Source organism: Rhinolophus sinicus, linkage group LG11, assembly GCF_036562045.2.
Source record: "Rhinolophus sinicus isolate RSC01 linkage group LG11, ASM3656204v1, whole genome shotgun sequence".
NCBI classification, from domain to species: domain Eukaryota; kingdom Metazoa; phylum Chordata; class Mammalia; order Chiroptera; family Rhinolophidae; genus Rhinolophus; species Rhinolophus sinicus.
In genome coordinates this window covers 41,402,496-41,422,307 of record NC_133760.1, presented here as the reverse complement: position 1 = coordinate 41,422,307, position 19,812 = coordinate 41,402,496, and the positions used below count along the sequence as shown (strand labels likewise).

The following is a 19,812-nucleotide window of genomic DNA, read 5'->3' as shown; positions in this document are numbered from 1 at the left end:
ATCACAGAAGAATGGAGCCATTTATTGGCCACACGCCCTTGGGAAAATTACTTCTCTGTGCCTCAGTTTTCACACCTGTAAAATGGGGGATAATAATAAATAATACCTATTTCATAAAATGGGGCTGAGGATGAAAGACATTAATATATGTAAAGGATTCCGAATAGCGCCTGGCAGGAAGGGCTCCATGGCACTGTTAGCTCTGCTTCTTCACTCATAATTTAAAATGAAGTGTTCTGATATGTTTTGATTTTCGTACTGTGGTTGTTAGCTGCAATGACCAAAGCTAATTCTGTCTTTTTTATACGTATTTTCAAAGGAAAATGGCTCAACCAGCTTTGAAGTTTCTGGGTCATGTCCTGTTCTTTTCAATGGGATTTGTAGTTTCCGTGAAAGGAAAGATCGCAAGCCCTGTGGAAGCACCAATTTTTGTTGTTGCCCCTCATTCAACATTCTTTGATGGAATTGCCTGTGTCGTAGCTGGGTTACCTTCTATGGTATCTCGAAATGAGAATGTGCAGGTCCCTCTGATTGGCAGTAAGTACTTGTAAGATAACACAGAAGAAATATTTTCATGATCATGCTATAAATTTAAGAAAACATGTATAGTTTACTGGTAGACTTCTAAAATACTTTAAAATAACACAATATTTCAAACATATTTCCTTTCTTTTAATGAGGTACTATATTCCTTTCTTTTAATGAGATACTAATGAATTTATGAAAAAAGATTAGAGACTTCCCTATATATGTACCCTTATAATTCTTTTAAAATCTTACCTCAATCACTGTACCATTGCAGCTTTCTGTTCTTGTATATGAAAGAGCAGTTTTTCCCATACCAAACTTGCTTGATTTTTTTTTTTTTTGAGAGAGAGAATTTTACAAAAGAATTTGTGAAAACAATGGTACATGCTAATTTATGAATTTCTCTTCAGGGTATTAGGCTGATAAACACACTACGTTTTTTTCTCTTAACTCTGTTTTCTTCATTATTGTCCCCAAATGTCCACGAGGGACCCACGTGTAACTCTTTGAAAATTATGATGTGGAACAATAAGTGCTTCCTGCCATAAAAAATAATGAAGCAAGGGCAGTGTTTTTCCCACCAGATGCTTGGGTCTCTCCCTAGGGTATTAGTCTCCATGTAACTGCTCCCAATCGTCCCAAGGTCATAGCAAGCATCAAATGATGAGAGAGTGGGTGTGAAAGTTTCCTGATGTTGCCTTGATACTCTGATGAAATAATAGTTGTTCTTGCAGCTAAGAAAGACACACACTCTTTTCTTTTTTTCAATGGAACTCCCTGCTTTGTGTAATAAGGCGTTTCCCTGAAAAATTGTGTAGCAATAGATTTTTGGTAAATTGAGATTTAGTTTGCAGAGGCTAGGATGTTATGTGTTTAGAAGACTGTTGGGCTGAAAATTTTTATAAAATGAATAATAATTGCTTCCTACTCCTGTGTACTAGGAATTCACATCATCAGTTTTCAGGATATCCCTAAAATAAAACAAGAGAATCATGTAGTACATTCCAAAGGTCTAATGTCAACTGAGGAAGAAGACATTTAGCAGAAAATTGCATTTGCTACTTTTCATATTCCTGCCGCTAACGTCTGTTAAATCAATGAAATATTTTTAGGCATAAATATCCACCTCCCCTTTCGAAACTGGAAGCTTTAAATTAGGGTTGTTTTTCTTTTTTTACGTTGTCATTTTTTTTATATGCTGTCATTTTAATTTTGCATAAAATTTGTTTTATGATTTATTCAGTATTATTTCTTTGGTAGCTTTAGCAAAAAAAAAGAAAGAAAAAGAAAAAACCTGGTTGTGAATTTTCATTTATTTTAAAGGACTGTTACGGGCTGTGCAACCAGTGTTGGTGTCCCGTGTAGATCCGGATTCTCGAAAAAACACAATCAATGAAATAATAAGGCGAGCAACATCAGGAGGGGAATGGCCCCAGGTAAAACACAGTAGGTGTTGATTTAAGATACTGAGAGTTCATTTATTGTACATTTGTAAGTGTATTCATTTAGATCCACAGATAGCAGTGTCTTGGGGACACCTATACCAGATGTCTGTAGCATAATAAAAGCAGAATAAATGAGTGAGCATTATGAAATCCCCTTCCCATGAGATACTCCATGGAATTAAATGTATCATCTTTTTCTATTCTCTAAAGTCTTTGAACCGATATTTACTTTGTGTTACAAAAAGTCATTCTCTACCTCTAAATTTACCTTTTAAAAGGTGAAATGGTAATGCTCAGTTGTACTCAGCAACATGGTGGGCTTACTGAAGAAATAATTAAGATCTTTAATCTTATCTGAAATATATTTAGATAGTGCTTTTCAGTTCAGGGGGACATGTCAGAATGTCAGGCCATGCAGAACATTTTCAAACTTCGCCATCTCACCACCCCTTTCCTCTGCGATGAATGATTTTTGAGGGTGAGAGGGTGGCAACATTTATGGGATAAAGAAAGCCTCATGGGTGATGCCAATTAGTATTCCTCTACCTTTGCCCAGGTGAAAACAAATGATCGCTAGCAGAACTAATGGTCTCACGATGATGTGTAGGTGTTAGAATACCCAGAAGAGTATGACCAACCATTAGGTTTTAGGAACCAAGGCAAGTGAGGAATGGTTAAAAAAGTGACTGGAAAGAAATGGCATTTGGAGTAAGGGTTTTAGATTTTTCTTTTTGGGCCCAAGAAATGTATCTAGGACTGGTAGATGAAAGTTAACACATAGGTAGATTTCAGCCCATTTTACTCATCTCGAGGAACTTTTCTGTCCAGAAGTAGAATGGTCTGCTGGGGAACCCTTTTCTGGAATTTTCAGGCATTAGCTAAGCAACCACTTGGGGGGGATATTGTAGAAAGAATTCAAGCATTAGAAATGCTAGATGCCTTTTCATGCCCCTTCCAGCTGTAACGCTTTATGATTCTTTGTTAATAGAGTCGCTATAGACTTTGCACTGAGTGAATCATATTTGCTATTGTATCTCATTGTCATAGGAAATGGACTTTTTTTAATTGGAAGATGGAATTTCACCTATTCATAATTTTATTTTACAAATAACCCGTTAGGGTGACAATTTGGCCTAATGATGTTTTCTTGCTCTAATTATTATACAACATATGTCACAAACTACTGGGAGTGCAGGAATTTTCTTTTTTGTTTTATGTACTTAGTAATGTATGCATTGCTACATTCTAAATCCTTCTGAAAATCAAGCTATTTATTCAGCTAATGGAAACTACCTGTACTGCATGTCGTTCACATGGAAAACAAAAAGGAGTAGGTAATAGCTAAAAACACTTTCTCAAAAAAAGATATTAAATTGTGTTTCGTATGTCAACTGATTCAAGGAAGCATAAAGCATGTTATAAACAGTCCCTCCTTTTTCCTCAGTACATAAACTGTATGTTGTGGGACTGAGTATCATTTAATGTGAAAACTGAAGCAAAGAAGTAGGAAATTATTTGGTTAAGGATGTCTGAGCAGTAGAAGGAAGAATTTAATATTGCCCGACTGTACGCCTTGAGCATGACTTAGGTCTACATCTTCTTTTAAGTCTATTCAGATCTTAAATATCATCATTAAGAAACCATGGCTACGTGTATACTGTATTCAAAGCTCTAAGACGTTTTCTAATTATCTTAATGGTCAGACTACACTTGTTTCAGCAAAAAGCCAAATACCTGTAATCTGATTCTGGCTTTCATTAGACTCAAGGGTTAGCCTTTTATTTCGTCTTTGTTATATAAGAATTGGCAGCTATTTGTGAAGCAATAAGAAAGCGAACAACGAGTTAACCTATTAATTAGACTGAAATATTAAATCTATTCCTTTTCTCCCAAGATACTAGTTTTCCCAGAAGGTACTTGTACGAATCGTTCCTGTTTGATTACTTTTAAACCAGGTGAGATAAATTAAATTATGTATTGTGACAAAGCAGTATGAAGATTTCTCAAATGATTTGCTAGAAATATATAAAATAACTATGTTTGCCCTGAGCATTTCTTCTTTTCTGATAGAATGTTCTAAATGTTATGAATCCATAGGACTTACTCCTTTACCTTCTCTTTTGCTATTATAGCCCCTTCTACCTTGGAGTGTCTGTGTCGGGTGTGTGTGTGTGTGTGTGTGTGTGTGTTGGAGCAGAACCAATCAATGGCAGATTTTTCTTTTCCTCCAAGGATACTGTCTGAAACACATGGGGTTCTGTGTTATCAAGTAGAAAACCTATTTCAATTATCATTACAATACCTTCAAATGCCTTCCAAGTTTCTCTCTTTTTCTTTTTTTTTTTTTAAATATTATCAAGTCGTGAATTTCACAGTAATGTGTAATTTCATAATAATTGGCACTAATTTACAATGTTTCTGTATTAGCTGCCAGAATACTCAGAGCCAGGTTAGAACTTAGTCTGGCAAGCCTGGACGTTTTGGCCTCAAGCATTTGGTTTCATCTGGATTTTCTTCTCCTTATTTCCTCTTTGTCTTGGTTTTTGTCAGTACTTAAAAAACAAAACAAAAAAAACACCTGTTAAATAATAGGTATCTGGAACATGAAAACAAGTGTTGATGTAAAGAGAAATAAATACTGAATTGCCTTAGGTACATTTACTATTTTGTTCACATAATTCTGAATTTTAAAAATCTCTCATTTTGGTAAACAGTAGGGATTTACTAACGTTTGGCAAATAATTTACGTGTAATTCTTAAGACATTCAGTACATGTGCACCATTTATTATGTTCGCCTTATTTGTAAAACTTGTATTCATAGAAAGAACATGTTATAACATCTCGTTAATGGTTACAGGAGCCTTCATTCCAGGAGTTCCCGTGCAGCCAGTCCTTCTCAGATACCCAAACAAGCTGGTAAGCATCGTGTTTCACTACGGGAAGACTTTCAAACCTTCCAAATATCACACATTCTCTAGGACCCCTTTTACTATTTGAAAAAAGTTATGAATAGACCAATGGTGGAAGCAGGTAGGGAGGACTCACGCTCCTTGCCACATTTAGTTTTTAAAAGTTGGCCAGATGGGCATGCAGTTGTGGATAACAGCATTCCAGGCTGAGTTTGCTCCTGTTGAGCTATAGGAAGACATTTCCTTGGCTCCTCCCCTGTTGTCGCTGTGATGGTATGACTAAGTGTCCGATTCAGGGTCGCATTAGAAAACTTGCATAAATGTGCGATGTTTATTAAGCCTAGAAGGAAACTTTTCCTGATTCAATCAATAATCATTCCTGGTTTAGCAAGACTGAAGTAGCAGGTTAAATTGGGGATAGGCTTGGTGTTTAATGATTGCCTCAGTACTTACGAGTAGCTGTGTGACTCTTGGCAAGTAGCTTAAGTAAGCAAATGTCTGGGAAGCACCTAACATCCTATAGCCAGTCCACAGCTGGCTCAGGAGGTAGTCCCTTCTGCTCCCGCTAGGTGCATTGTTGTCTTCTGGGTATTGATTATGCCACCATTTCCCTAAACGTAGGTTTTTGGAGGATGTTTTGGTTCTAAGAGGAACTTTATTTACTAGGGAATTTATACCAAAAGGCAAGATGTAATTGTTAATTATCTGTGTTATTTCAGATTAAGAGTTCTTGATCAGTTCAGCTTTCGATTCGGTGACTAGTTTGTCGATCGTGGACATCTGTAATTAAAAAATTAAAATCTGCCAAACTTACTTATTATTGTACTTCTGCCTACGGGTTTGCAGTTGTCGTTTATTCAGATTCTTTCACTATGTACTTCTTTCCTCTTTCTTCCCCATAATTTTTTTTGGCAGTGGGGAGAACTGATATAGTCTGTCCTTTCACTATGTAGTACTATAATATTTTCTCCCACATAACCCTATTTTTTGGGTGAGGGGGAGAACTGGTGTATTCTGGTTTTGTAAGTAAATTATCCAGATGTGTTCATAATAGGAGAAAAATCGGTAAGCATGCACAATAGTTTTTTTGTGTGTGTTTCTTTTTTTAAAATTCGTATCAACTTAATTCCATAAAAAGATAGGTAGTTACATATGGAAAACAGCTCTTTGCCATGGAGACATAATCCAAGGGCAGTGATGTCTAAGAATGATGATGTGCTTGTTTTACTTTTCAACATACTGCTTTTAATTCAGAAAGGAAATACGTCAATACCAATATTAAAATAGTCTTTGTTTTATGTGGTATTTTTTCCTCTGAACTGACAGTTTAAATATTTTTGTTGTCGTAGGATACTGTGACGTGGACATGGCAAGGATATACATTGTAAGTCGCTCATATCTATTATTTATAAAGTAAAAATTTCTAATCAGATCCTTAAATCTTGTAACTGATAAATATCTATAGAGAACGTAACTATCTTTCCCATTAACACCCAGGGTCTCCCACGTGCAGAATTCTAGTTTGTCTGTCATGTTCTGATCGGTCTAAAAGTGTTGATCTACCAATTCTTAACAAATATTTCAGTGACCTAGTTTGTATCATCCTTAGCTCTGATTCTGTAGTTTCATTTTCATTGCAGATTTAGCATTATCTAGTGTCTCCATCGTTGTGTTACGGTATTGGTTTCAGCAATCTAGAGCAATTTAGTCCTATGGCCTGAAATTGTTGTGATGTGTCTGAGCTGAGTTGAGAAAATGGCTAACCAAGCTTTCAGTTCTGTTCTTGGAAGTGAAAAGCACAGGGCTCAGCAGTTTCTAAAAACCTTTAGGAGAGGAATACAGTTTCACTATTAAGCAAGCTGAAGTGAAATAAGCCTTTAAATAGAACAGAACATGGAGAGTCTTACTTTCTCTCCGGAAGCCTGTTTACATTTTGGTGAGAACCTGGATGTAAGGACTTTAGCCAGGGACTTTCCCAGTAATGCCTTTCGATTCTATTATGTACAGAATCCAGATAACCTTGTCCATGGGTTGCCAGTTAGGTGACAACCACTTGGAAATATTTAAAAGAAATTCATTATTTGCCTTCATGTACACTGTGGCCTTCTTAGATACCTTTTAGACAATCCAAACAACTTCTGAAAGTCAGATTTTTTTGCACTTTCAGAATGCACTCCATTGTGTGTGTGTGTGTATTTCTTTGAAATAATAAATTTAAATCATGATAGGTAACTGATGGGCCAACTGTGTCTGTTAAGTGTTTATTAATGTGTGAGACATTTTATGTTCCTCTTATGCTGTAGTCTTTGGGAGCTGAAGTTAAGTAAACGACACCAAAAATAGCATAAATTTTAAAGGATATCTAGACATTATGTTATCTCTAACTCTTCAGGAAATCAGTTTAGTCATTTGGCAAGAATACATGTTTCATGGCACCACTGGTTTTGGACGACTGTTTTTCAACTTTTATTTAAGGGAAAATTAGGAGAAACAAGTAGTGTGAGGGCATTTTAGAAAAAGACGTGCCTGCAAATTGGGTGGATAAAGTATTTGTATTTCCTAAGATGTCCGTGGAGCTTTTCCAAGGTAAGTTCCTGAAGGAGACAGTGACTTTGGGTTCACTGTTCAGTAAATAGGACTTTTTTTTGGCTTTGCAGCCGTCTGGATAGCTGTGGAGGTGAAACAGGAGAAGGTTTCTGGAAGGGGGATCAGGGTTAGAAAATAGAGGGCTTTCGTTAACCGAGCCTTCTAACTTAGGAAGTGTGTGATAAAGGGGAAAAGACAATAGGAGAGAGAACTCAGAAAAGAAAGAGAGGAAAACAGTATTTTCAGAGTTAAAGATTTCTTAGGACTTAAAAACAAACACAAAATCTTCAAAAGGCACCACTCTGTTTTGTCCAAATACCACGTTGCACTTACCTATGGGAACTCACATTTCTACCTTATCGTCTGGTCTACTTCATGATATATTTAGCGTTGTGTCTGTTACTTCTAAATCAGTTTCTCAATTGCCCTTGCCTCAGGTTCTAAGACATTCTGCACCAAAGCAGATATCCAAAGAGAGAGGAGTAATAAACTTAGGAAATAAACTTAGAGAAGGAGAAGCAAGCTATGGAAAAACTGTTTTATGTTGCTTGGTTTGTGTGTCATGTGGATGAGGTTTAATGAGATCTTAGGTGTTTTATTTATTTTTTACAGCATTCAGAATTTTCAGAATAGAATTATCTGCTCAAATCACTGAATCCCAAAGCTCAATTTAAATAATTAAAGAAATTATTATTTTATTGTAGATACTATAGATTGACTTTGCTTGCTAGGGGTGATAGGAAAGGATTTTTTCCTTTTCAAGATGAAGGTTTTGAGAACTGATACTTGTATTAACAATTTGTAATTAATTATGGAATTGGTAAACCTATTTCCTAAATTCCTTCTTTAACTAAATTCCTTGTTTAAATTCCTAAGTTTGTTTTGGTCTTAAATAAGTCTCTCCAAGTAATCTTTACAGATAAATGATATTTTAATTTCTTAATAGCAAAAAAAAAAAAGGTTTGTTGGTTGTTTTCATAAACATGCAGTGTAATCCACTCTGCCAGATTTCTGGGTCATCTCTCTAAATAAGGCTAAATAAAAAATCCGATAGAAATCTTATCCAGAAGCTGCAAGTTGGAACAACTATTTCAAAAATTATCTTTAAGAAGATTGGTTATAACCACCTTAAAGAAAGCCTTGTCTAGTTTTACAATGAAATTTGAACACTTTCAGAAAATTTCCCCATAATGAAAACATTTACTAGTAACTGAGACAATTATGATAAGCTTTCTACTTTTAAGAAAGACCCACTGATTATTGGTTTTTAAATATCAGAAAAGAGTTTAGTATTGTACTGTTCTACTCAGGAGCTTTCCTATAAACACATGTATGTACCTTCAAAGGTGGGCTTGGGGATTTTCTCTAGGGACTTAGGCCTAGGAGCCCGAGTCGTCAAAGAGACTTCACATGTGCAGTGTAGTCTGCTGAGCTATGTCTCTGATTCACAAGTACCATATGGCGTTGCATGTGGTGATTGAACTTTGAATGTCAAGAATAGTTGTCTCAGCCCAAGAAGTGTTATAACCACCCTGTGGCATTTATAAACACAAAATAGGTATAACGTGTGACATGGGTGCTGCATGTTTTGTGAAATAATGTTAGCGACACTTGTAACTCCCATATAAAGGGGACCCTCTCTTTCTTATCTTCAGCATTCAGCTTTGTATCCTTACTTGGTGCCAGCCCTTCACAAAGGTGGAAGTTGAGGTAAGTCCTTCACAGTGTGGCTGTGGAACTTGAAATTTGGCCTTTCCTTTTATTTTGAATTTCTTGTCTAGAGAGACCGAATATGCAAAGGTTGGAAGTTAAATCCACCATCTTTAAAATAAGCCCTGTGTGCAAATTGTGTATCTAGACCCAGGCTATCAGATGCAGCCCTTAGAATTGTATTAAGAAACACCTCTAACTTCTGGCAACTCCTACCATGGAGTAAGCAGCCTAACCAGTCTGGCTGGTCAGATTTGCATTGCCTGTTCCTATCTTTTTATTCCTTTTAATGCTGACCTCTGCAAAGTTGAATGGTACACCTTCACACCCTGACAAAAGGAGCTCTAGAGGCTGGTGGGGCCCCACACTCCCGGAAGAGGAGGTTCTGCGAAAGCTGACAGGTGCTGCCTGGCGTGGGAGAAGCGCAGAGGCCAGAGCCCTGACTTTTGGACTCATTCTGCATAGGGAATGCCTGAGGAAGTCATACCTGGGGGCGCTCATATCATCAGTCACAGGACAGTCTTTTGGTTGGAGTTGCAGTGGCTGGTGAGGGGAGTGGGGGAGTAACTGGATCATTCTGAACATTCTAACCAGATTGTTAAGACTCTTAACAGAACTTTTCTTAGTTTCTAAGAATGATGTGGAATGGACCCCTGAATTCAAAATCTAGTTGGTTCCAGTGATACCCCCAGGTAGCTGCTGAAGAGAGAGGTCAGAGACAGATATATGTATGTAAATGTAACCCTTCCTCTAAATGGTTCCTTCCTCTAAATTTACCCCTCTCCCGCTAAAACAAGATCTAGCAACAGATGTGGAAATGCACATAGAACTGCACTTTTATGTGTAGCGTATACATCAGGGGTCAAACTGCGTTACGACACAAGCATGCAAATTCCTCAGTTTTTTACCTTGACCACTATTACCACGTTTTCTTTCCCTGTCATGGCTGGCTTTCTTTCTTTCTTTTTTTTTTTCCCCTTTTATTTTTTTGTTTCTTTTCCTTTCCTTCCTTTCTCCCTCCCTCTCTTCCGTTCTCTCCTTTTCTTTCTTTCTTCTTCCTCCCTCCCTTCTTTTTCAATTACAATGTTTGTATTCTCTAGCCCATTCTTAGACCTGTTTGGATAATATATTCTGGCAAAGAGAAGAATATGTCCTTTGTTCAATAACTTCACGAACAAAATGGCTTTCAAACAGTTTCAAATACCTGCATCAGAAGGGATTTTTGATGCCTTAGAATTGTGTTGCAGGGAAACAGGATGGGAATTTGCGACTTCAAATTTGGTATTCTTAGTTTAATCATAGTATTTTAGATTTATGATGCTCCCTTTCACGCAGGGGGCTCCTAACAACTTCATGATTTTTGAATATTTTAATTCCCTACTGTGTTGATGAAACTGAAACTGCATGCCAGCAGCTCTTCGGGCTCTAAGCATATCCACACCCTGGCTCAAGGCTGGACCCTGTCTCTGACGCGCCAACCTTTCCACCATGTCTGAGGAGGCTCAACGTGTGCTGCCCCAACACATGGTTTAGTTAGCAGTCTCAGCTCACTTAGCTGCACCACTTTCAGCTATCTTGGTTGTTCAGTGGCCCCCATCTCTCTTTCCTTCTTTAAAATTGATGGAAATCCTAGGTATTGTTTTTAATATATATTTTAGAACTTTGTGGATATTAATTAGGTGAACCTGATTCAAGATGTATTATTCGAGAATATGGCATGGGTTTTATGGTTTTTAAAATCAACTCTGAGTGGATTATTAAAGTGCCCTTTTAGACACTCTGCTATTATGGTCACAGGTTATCTCACTATGTTGACTGCTGTAGCCTTTAGTGTCACAAGTCTCCCATCAAAATGATGGCTGTCAAACTTTTTAACTACCCAAATCATTGGGCATCTAAAATCTAGAGAATGTAATATTGAGGAATATTTCCCTTACCTCTTCTCTTCTCTCGCGCTCTGCTTTCCAGACACAGAGACTTGTTTTTAAAAAGGTTATTGTTTTCTTGACTCTTTAATCTTAAAAATACAATGTAAGTGCCAAACCTCATGCCCTATATGATTGGTCTTCTGGAATCCTTGAACAGTGCTGCCGTGTGCGTCTGCAGAATGGCTCTACTCAAAGTCATCGGCCAGCCACTTCACAAGTGTATGGCTTAGGGGCATAGGCAATAAGATAGCTCGTGGGAAACATTCCCAAACATGACATAGATGAAGAGCCTGCCAATTTACCTCATGAGAGAGAAGACATGCAAAGTCAGACTCTGTAGCGCTATGTGGGCAGCTGCTAGTTTGTGAAGGGAAACATGGCCTGTACGTTACCTGTACGGTCCGCTTCCTTCATCAGAGGCCATATCTCAGTTGGCGTTCAAAGCATGTTGACTTTAAAGTCCACGCATTATATTGTAAATGCATCAACATTTTTTTTCTGTAGGCATACAGACATATTTTGCTTCAGGAAAGCTCCTTTGCAAAGCTTATGGTGAGCTTCTCGTGGCTCACATTAGACCTACAACACTTTATGGCAGGCAAGTCATTGCCTTAAGTAACAGAAAGAGATTTTCTTTTTTCGTTAAAGTTTTTTTCTGATTTAGGAAAGGATTGTCATTAATAATGAGTGTCAGGATCAACGTTTATAGATTTATATCACCTCTAAAGTCTCCAAAGAGCTAATTACTTAGGGAAAGTTCACATACATTTATGTAGTTTATTTAAATATCCAAATGCACTAAAATAATTTGCAGTTTTGAATCCAAAATGAGCCTTTTAGAAAACCTCCATTGCACAAATACACACACACACACACATACCACATCACATCACATCACATCACATCACAAACGTACTTGTTCTAACAAAATTATTTCTTCTGGAACGTGGTACAGTTCTGGAATTGGTAAGTCATAGTAGTAGAGAAATGGAGTGTTACAAAACGTGTGTTCACTGGGGTTTTCGTTTCAATCCTGCCACGACCTACCTGTATGTGCTTGAGCAAATTACGTAAACCCCTCTAAGCCTGTGTTTTCACTGGTGAAATGGGGATAACATGCATTTTATAGCGCTGTGAGAATTTAATAAGCTTACTTACGTGCTGGCACACAGCAAGTGTTTCCTAAGCATTAACTTATTTCCATTATCATCTAGATTTTTCTGTTCTTTTGGAAAGGAAGCAGCAAATGTTGTTCATAAGTCCCCTCCTTGTTTTGCTATTTGTCTTTTTGGAGACTTAAAAGGAGGATCATGGGAAGCACATTTGTTAAGAAGGGCCTGTTAAAATTCTTCTCTGTTACTCGGAAAAAGATGCGATTGTATATGTAGCGTTGCCATTCATCAGTCTTTCTCCTTCTCATAATCATATTTTTAGGAGAAAGGAATGTGCTTGATGTGGTCAGGAAACAATGAATAAACTAGTTTTACTGGGACGGAGGATTTGTATAAAGGACTGGCTCTGGATAACAGGTGGCCTACATAACAGGCTGAGGAATTTTTACTTTATCTTGTGAGCAGCCCAAGAGGAGGGAGGAGGCCTTGGGAGCAAAAGCGCAAGGAGAGGAGTTGGTGTGGAAGCAGGTCAGTTAGTCTCCTCCTCATCTGGGACAGGGTGGTGAGAGTCAGCATTCTGAAGGGGCCAGAGGACAGTGAAGTGAGGAGGGCAGTGGAGCTGTGCAGCCCAGGTGCGTGGGGAAGGGAATCGCAGTTTACACAGGCTGTTGTAGGGGAGGAAAGACGACCTCTCCTCACCTACGTTCAATGTCTGGGACTGTTAATATAAATATCAACCATATTTATATTATATCATCGATATTTTATTAATTAGGTTAATTAAGCATTAAACATTTTATTAATCACTCCACTAATTAAATTATTAATATTTTATTAATTATTTTAATCATTAGTATTTTAATCGTTGATATTAATACTGTATTATTAATATGAAATTCATTAATTTTAATATTATGTGCACAAGGGCATCATAGGGATAAAAAAGTGAGCCCCCACCCCAAAAAAAGTGGTGAGATTTGAGAGCTCATATACCATCTTAATAGAGGAAGTAGGGAGCAGGATGTAGGCCATGTAGGGAACGGAAATGAGTTTTAGGGAAGACAAATGGGCCCTTCAGAGACTAGATAGGAGATACTTGAGTGTGTGATAAAGTTTGTCTGCGTGTGATGTCGGCTTCTAGTCTCCTGGCCTCTGGTAAGAGTCAGTCCCTCTGTTGGATGAATCTCCCCAGGAGGGGATTTCTGACAATTGAGTTCCTTTTGGGGGATCTGTCTTTAGGCAGATAAGGGGTTCAGAGAAGTCCTCTCCTTGTATTCGTTGTTTTTCGAGTGCCTTCAGCTCAGAATAATCCATATACCAAAGTGGCGTATTTTGGGGTGGCCTGTCCTGACCTCCTTCACTGTCTTCTTTCTAAAGTTGAAAGTAAAGTGCCATTGAGATGAAAGTGGAATTGCAACCTGAGAAGCATGGACTGGGATGAAACAGTAAAAACAGATCAAAAAGGGACGTCAAAGGGTTGCCAGGCCGCAGTGTGGTGTGATTTAGGTTAAGTAACTTGATTCTCCCCCATCCCATGGACATTAAGAAAACAGACTCAGAATTAAAAATACAGATTTTGGCACACCTGCAAAGACAAAGGGAGATCTCCGGCAAAAAGAAAACAAATAAAAAACAATTTTTATATTTTGAGGCAGTGTGGTCACTGTGGGAAAAGAGCATAGTTTCCGAGCAGCTATGAGGACCCTGTGGGAGTTAACATGGATTTGTAGCAGCCTCAACCCATACGGTTTTGTGCACCCCGCAGCAGTCTGCAATAGGGGTGGGGTGGCAGGATCAGGAATGGGACCGCGGGTTTGTGCTCGGTGCCATGGGTGTGGCAGAAGTGAGAGATTGTAGATGACAGAAAGGCCCCGTGGGTGTGTCTGACCCCCTAAGACCAGCTGGATGGGCAGACAGATGCTGCAGGAGGGGCTGGGTAAAGAGGGGTGAGTGGCTTCTGAGCGTGGCCATCAGGTGCTCGCAGTCTAGGTCACACGAGGTGAGGGGAGAAGTAAATACTCCATGAGGGGAAGCTCTGCCGGAAGACCTTGTCAGAGGAGGAGATTAGAGTCATGCATTTGTTTCCGTGGCTGAAGCGGAGTTGAGAAGAGCATCTGTGGCCGGGTGCAGGGGCTGTGAAATCAAGATGTCACATGGACGGTCAGGGTGGCTACTGCATACAATGGAGGAAGATGGAGGTGGCAAGGAAAACTTGGGGACCTGAAGTCACTGGGGTATTTAGATGTGTCATCGGGGACAGTAATAGATAATGGCCATCCTGGCTCCCTATTTTTGGTTGATCTTCCTTCCCAAATAAAGGGTACGCTCATGCTGTGAGCCTTGAGTGCAAATGTGCTATAGAGGGCAAGGTCTGACCCAGGGAGGGATGACTTTTCATTAGAATTTCCATTGCACTGCTTCTCAGGAGGCATGGGGGCCTCCAAGGCCCATGAGTGTCAAATCTAGACTTTTAATTATTTTGTCCTCTCAGTGGAATGTTTTTCCTCAAGAATAAAATGCCATGCCAATACGAGAGTTATTAAAAATCATTTTATGGAAACTATTACTTACACTACCAAACCCATAGTTCATTGTAGTATGTTTGGTTAACAGTATAGCTATAATTTATTTTTCAGGGGTTTCAGTATGTTCTTTCATGACCTGCAAATCGAGTGTGTTATAAATGATCATTTGGCTTTTTTTAAAAATAAAGAATTATATGGCAATTTAAAACTTTAATTTATTATACTATTTTGTTAGAGATTTTATGAACATTGATTTTAACATAGTGTTTTCTTCCTTGGATTTCATACTAAGCAAATATCAGGTATTTTCCTGGAACAGGACGGAAGGAATTTTTAGACATTTATTTGCAAAGATTGTTGCTCTGGATATATAAGTGATGTGGGGACCTCTGGTGGCTTAGTTTATTTTTCCATTTTCAAGAATAACTGGATACTAAGTAGAAAGCTAGATACAGAATTCTAGTTCGACAGGACCTTAGATATTATCTAGTCAAACTTTTTCATTTGACGGGAGAGGGAACCGAGGCCCAGAGGCTAAATGACTTTTCCAGGATCACACAGCAGAGTCCAGGCAACCGTGCTCTTTCTGCAGCCTGCCACGGTCCCTTGGAGAGGATGTTACAAAAAACAAACGTGCAAAGGAAAATGACATAGACTCGTTATCCTGTGATTCCCATCCGGTCCATCCTAAAAATGCCACTTGGGTGCATGCTGTCCTCTACTTCCTCACGTCCTCTGTTCGTGGTCTTACTATCTCTCCAAGGTGATTGCAGATGCCCCCTCACGGGTTCCCCCTGCTCCTAGCTGCTTCCTCTTTGATTTATCCACTCCCTACAAAGTCATTGCTCAAAAGCTTGGACTGGGTCATGTCACTCCCTTGCTCATCTCTGAGTCACCATTGCCCGAGGCTTCTTAACGTGACTAACAGGACTTAAAAACTGGTCCACCTGTTTTCTGACAGGGGTGTTATTTTAGACAAATCTTTCTTTTAAACTGTGACCCTGCCACTTGTGTGTGGCTTTAGCTATATTGTGTATTCCCTTCTAGCCACATTCTTCTATCAAATGGAAATTCGATAGAACTTACTTCAGGGAAAGGTTAAGAGACTTAAAGGATGGGAGCTGTTCTGGGTGGATGTAGCTGATTGTCGCACATTTCTCCCCCGCTGTGTCGAGAACCCCTGGCGGGCAGGGGCTTCACTGGCAGGTCTTCAGGGCTTAGTGCAGGGCCTGGCACACAGATGCCTAAGCAATGTTTGCAGAATGGAAGTGGCCATGGAATCTTGAGCAAGTCATTTAATCTCTGTGAACCCCAATTCCTTGTGACTAAAACTGGGAGGGTTAAGGAAATGGAATAATGCCTGTAAAGCACCTAATGTGGTACCTGGTTCGTCGTTATCATTCAATAAGCAGGAGCTGTTGGCGAAATCATGTTTACCCTTAAAAAGCCAAGGTCAACTATTACTCTTGTGTGTAGCCTCTTTGGCTGCTTTTCCCTGCCCCCTGGCCAAATTAATCCTTTCCTATCCCTCACTGTCATACTCCAGGAAGGATGGGTTAGTGGGGAAAGCAAGGGTTTTAGAATCTGACAGACCTTTGACTGAATCCTGGCCTTGTGACCTGTGTGCCTTCAAAGAAGTTAATTAAGCCTGTCAGCCCTATCGGTAATCGGGGGAGATAAGGGTGGTGATACTTAGCACGTGTTACCTCGGTCTGTCCTGTTAGAATGTCTTCTTTAGAACAGGGAGAGAGTCCTCGTGACCTGCCCTGGTATGTAGTGGGTGCGCAAAACAAGTCATGGCTTCAATATGGCACCAAAACCTTGCTAATGTTAGAAAACTATGTATAAAAACGAGGACAGTACAAATGAGGCATCACAGACTATCGACTGGAGAAAAAAAGTTAAAACGTTAAATGATAAGGCAAAACGTGGGAGTGGGGAAAAGCTAGAAAGCCAGTACTAAGGGTTAAAAAAAAAAAAAAAAAGCAAATGAAATGACAAAACATGAAGTTTGATCAAATGATAAAAATATGGCTGATACAGGAATGGATAGAGAAGGTTACAAAAGACAAAATAATAGTAATAATAACACTTTCACACAAAGGGATGGGAATGGTAGAAAATGCAGCTCTGAGACTGAGATCTTAGTAGCTACAGCTTTACAGCTTCCAGAACTCCAGACACTGGCTCATTTCACCCTCACCACAACCGGGGAAGTAGGTGGTCAGAGCCTTCCTTTTGGAGTCGAGGAGACAGTTCAGAAAAAGTACAGGACATATCACTTAACACACAGGGCGACCAGGGCTTGGCGGCCGCTCTCCTGAGTCCAAGCGCAGTGTTCTTTCCATTACATCCTATAACCTATGGGCTAGAAAGGCAGACTTCATTGAATGCTAGATCGCTTATGAATTAATGTATTTAGCATGTAGTGTCTGAGGCCTTTTCCAATTGTTACAGAAAAGTGTATTTGTCTTTTAGTTTATGCCTGTTCAAGTCCCGAGTGATGAAGAAAAAAGTGATCCCGTCCTTTTTGCTGGCCGAGTCCGGAATTTGATGGCGGAGTACGTGTCTGTATATGATCAAAATCCGTAGACAGATAGACTGAACATTATTAGTAAATAACATTTAACACAGCTTTAAGGTTTGGGGTTTTTCCGTACCTGAGTTCCTCATTCCCCAACTTCTTTTGGTAAGTAAAATAACGTGCCCAGGAGGAACATGGTGCCTGAGACAATCTACAAATACTGTCCCCAGCTGCAGCCCCAACCTAATAGAAATGTGTCTTTGCCAGAAGGGGTGCGGGAGGGTGCAGTAACCAGAAGAGAGCAGCCAGTGCCTTCCACACACAGGGTGGACTCTCCCAAGCTGGCCCTCACCATCACACGAAGCCTGTGACAGTGGTAGCGTTCCTCCCGCTGCCCACCTTCTGTCCCCCGGCCTCCATGGAGCTGCCAGGGCCGAGGGTTTCAAAGGCGTCAATGATTATAGCACCAAAAGGAGAACGTTTGCAAGGGAATACAACAGAGGCGTAGAAAAGGGAGAAAGTCACCCCATTCGGGGATGACTATAAATTGGGGATTTAGAAATTGCACAACATAAGGTAGATGTTTTTCTACACGGGAAGGAATTTGAACTGGCCACCATACTGATGAGATAAATCACCTCTCATCCTGCCATGAAAGAGCGTGTGTGACACCATGCACCACCGGGCAGCCTCACAGCCGTCCAGTGTGCACCCGCTCCCCGGGCACCACCTCTGCAGTCCTGTCCAGTAGTAGGTTTGCAGGCAATAGGCCAGTGGATTTTATTCTCTGAGTAAAAACTCGATGGGAACTCTGAATTCAGCTTCATAGTGAAATGTGGCTTTATAGCAAGCACGCACCTATATATTCACATATACACACACGTATATTCATAGTAATATTGCACAGCAGAATAACTTTATTTTCAAAAAAGAATAGATGTTTAGCAAAAGGAAAAAATTGTGTTGCGTGTATCTAGGTGTGCTTGTTTCAGTTACTTCCTTGTCCGGCTGCAGTTTTGCTTGTATACTACGTTCTTCCTTAGATTTTCATACCAGCTAATGTCCAAAAGTGAGGAACGAAGATAAGTATTACTATTTATTAATCAAAACATCCTAGTTGTAGATAGAAAAAAAGTTTTACTCTTACTGCATACATTGAAAATGTAATGTTCTTAGTAATGATTCAACAAAATCAAATACAGGGGAAGACATGATTTTATGATGTTCCCTGACTGTGAATAAAAGCTTAGTGAAGAGGAATCTTCAGGGAGTTATTTCATGTACTGCACAGCCTTTCTTCTTGGTGCTCAGTGTTTTTTTAAGTTATTATTAATGTATATTTTTTTTTGCAAATCCAGGTCACTAATTATTAGCTCTTTCAGCTGGAGGCAGGGAGTACGGGATGTGCTCTGCTTTGAGCATGGGGGATGTTTTAGCTTTGGAAGAAATAGGAACTTGTTATCAGTTCTCTTCCGTGTTTTTTGATGATTGCTATGTAGCAAGAAGGTGGTCTTCATGTTTTAAAAGATGAAAAAATGCAGATGGCTAGCAATTGAGGTTGTTTATTTATATTACATACAGATGCCGTTTATCTGTTTAAATGGTTCTTCCACGGGCCATGTTGGTTTGTCCTTAGAATAACCCCGTGGAATAAGTAATTCTTCCTACGTGCAGGTGAGAGCAGTGAGGCTTAGGTTAAGTGCCAGAAGGTGCACGGCTGGCGAAAGACCCCACCGGGACTCGAACCTATGTCTTCTCATCACTTTCCATGAGACTGACATCCACTGTTATTATTGTTACAGTAGTTAAACCACAGAGCAAAAATAATCAGCTGACAGAAGCATGCAGACATGAGGAGATTCACTCAGGCCATAGTAAGTCAGTGAGGAGGTAGTAGAGAAATACGTCTCTTTGGCAATAAAAAGCCAAAGCTGCCGGTTTAAAAAGTAGGAAATACGTTTCCATTTACTGTTGCTTGTTGACTAGTTCAGGCCAAATGAAAAATCATCACCTTTAAAAATTGTTTGAACTTCAGTTTGCTTTTTAATGCTTTTAGAGCTCTGGGAATTCCAGTCACAGATCACACGTATGAAGACTGCAGACTGATGATTTCAGCAGGACAGCTGACGTTGCCGATGGAAGCTGGCTTGGTAGAATTTACCAAAATTAGCCGGAAATTGAAGTAAGTATGTTTTTAAATTACCACGCTTTCATACAGGTGTCCAAAAGAGATCTGCCTTCTTGTATGTTTATTTTCGTTAATGCTCAGCCCCAGTGTTTATTAGGGAAGCCGGGGTTGTGAATGTATGTTCCATTCAGTTCGGCTGGTTTTGGTTTTTCAAGAACAGTTAACTGCAAATATGTGCATTGGTCATAGGAGACCAAGAGATAGTAAATGTGGGTGAGTACAGATCTGCCTCCCTTCTCACAAATGGCTCGGAAAAGTTTTCCATCCTGGCACCTTCTTACAAGAAGGACAGCATAATTGGATGATACTGGCCTGTGGTGATCACACCTCTTGTGAAATAGGAATCGACTTGTAGA

General features: G+C 39.4%; 1 protein-coding gene across 1 annotated transcript in view; it reads left to right on the top strand.

Moving 5' to 3' along the window:
* Positions 1-19,812, top strand: part of LPCAT2 (lysophosphatidylcholine acyltransferase 2) — a 54,653-nt gene that overhangs the window by 9,585 nt on the left and 25,256 nt on the right. The window contains exons 3-10 of the mRNA XM_019749780.2: positions 320-537; positions 1,852-1,964; positions 3,868-3,928; positions 4,832-4,890; positions 6,233-6,267; positions 9,125-9,179; positions 17,223-17,305; positions 19,325-19,450. Coding sequence (XP_019605339.2) covers positions 320-537; positions 1,852-1,964; positions 3,868-3,928; positions 4,832-4,890; positions 6,233-6,267; positions 9,125-9,179; positions 17,223-17,305; positions 19,325-19,450 — 750 coding nt within the window. The remainder of the gene's footprint in view (positions 1-319; positions 538-1,851; positions 1,965-3,867; positions 3,929-4,831; positions 4,891-6,232; positions 6,268-9,124; positions 9,180-17,222; positions 17,306-19,324; positions 19,451-19,812) is intronic.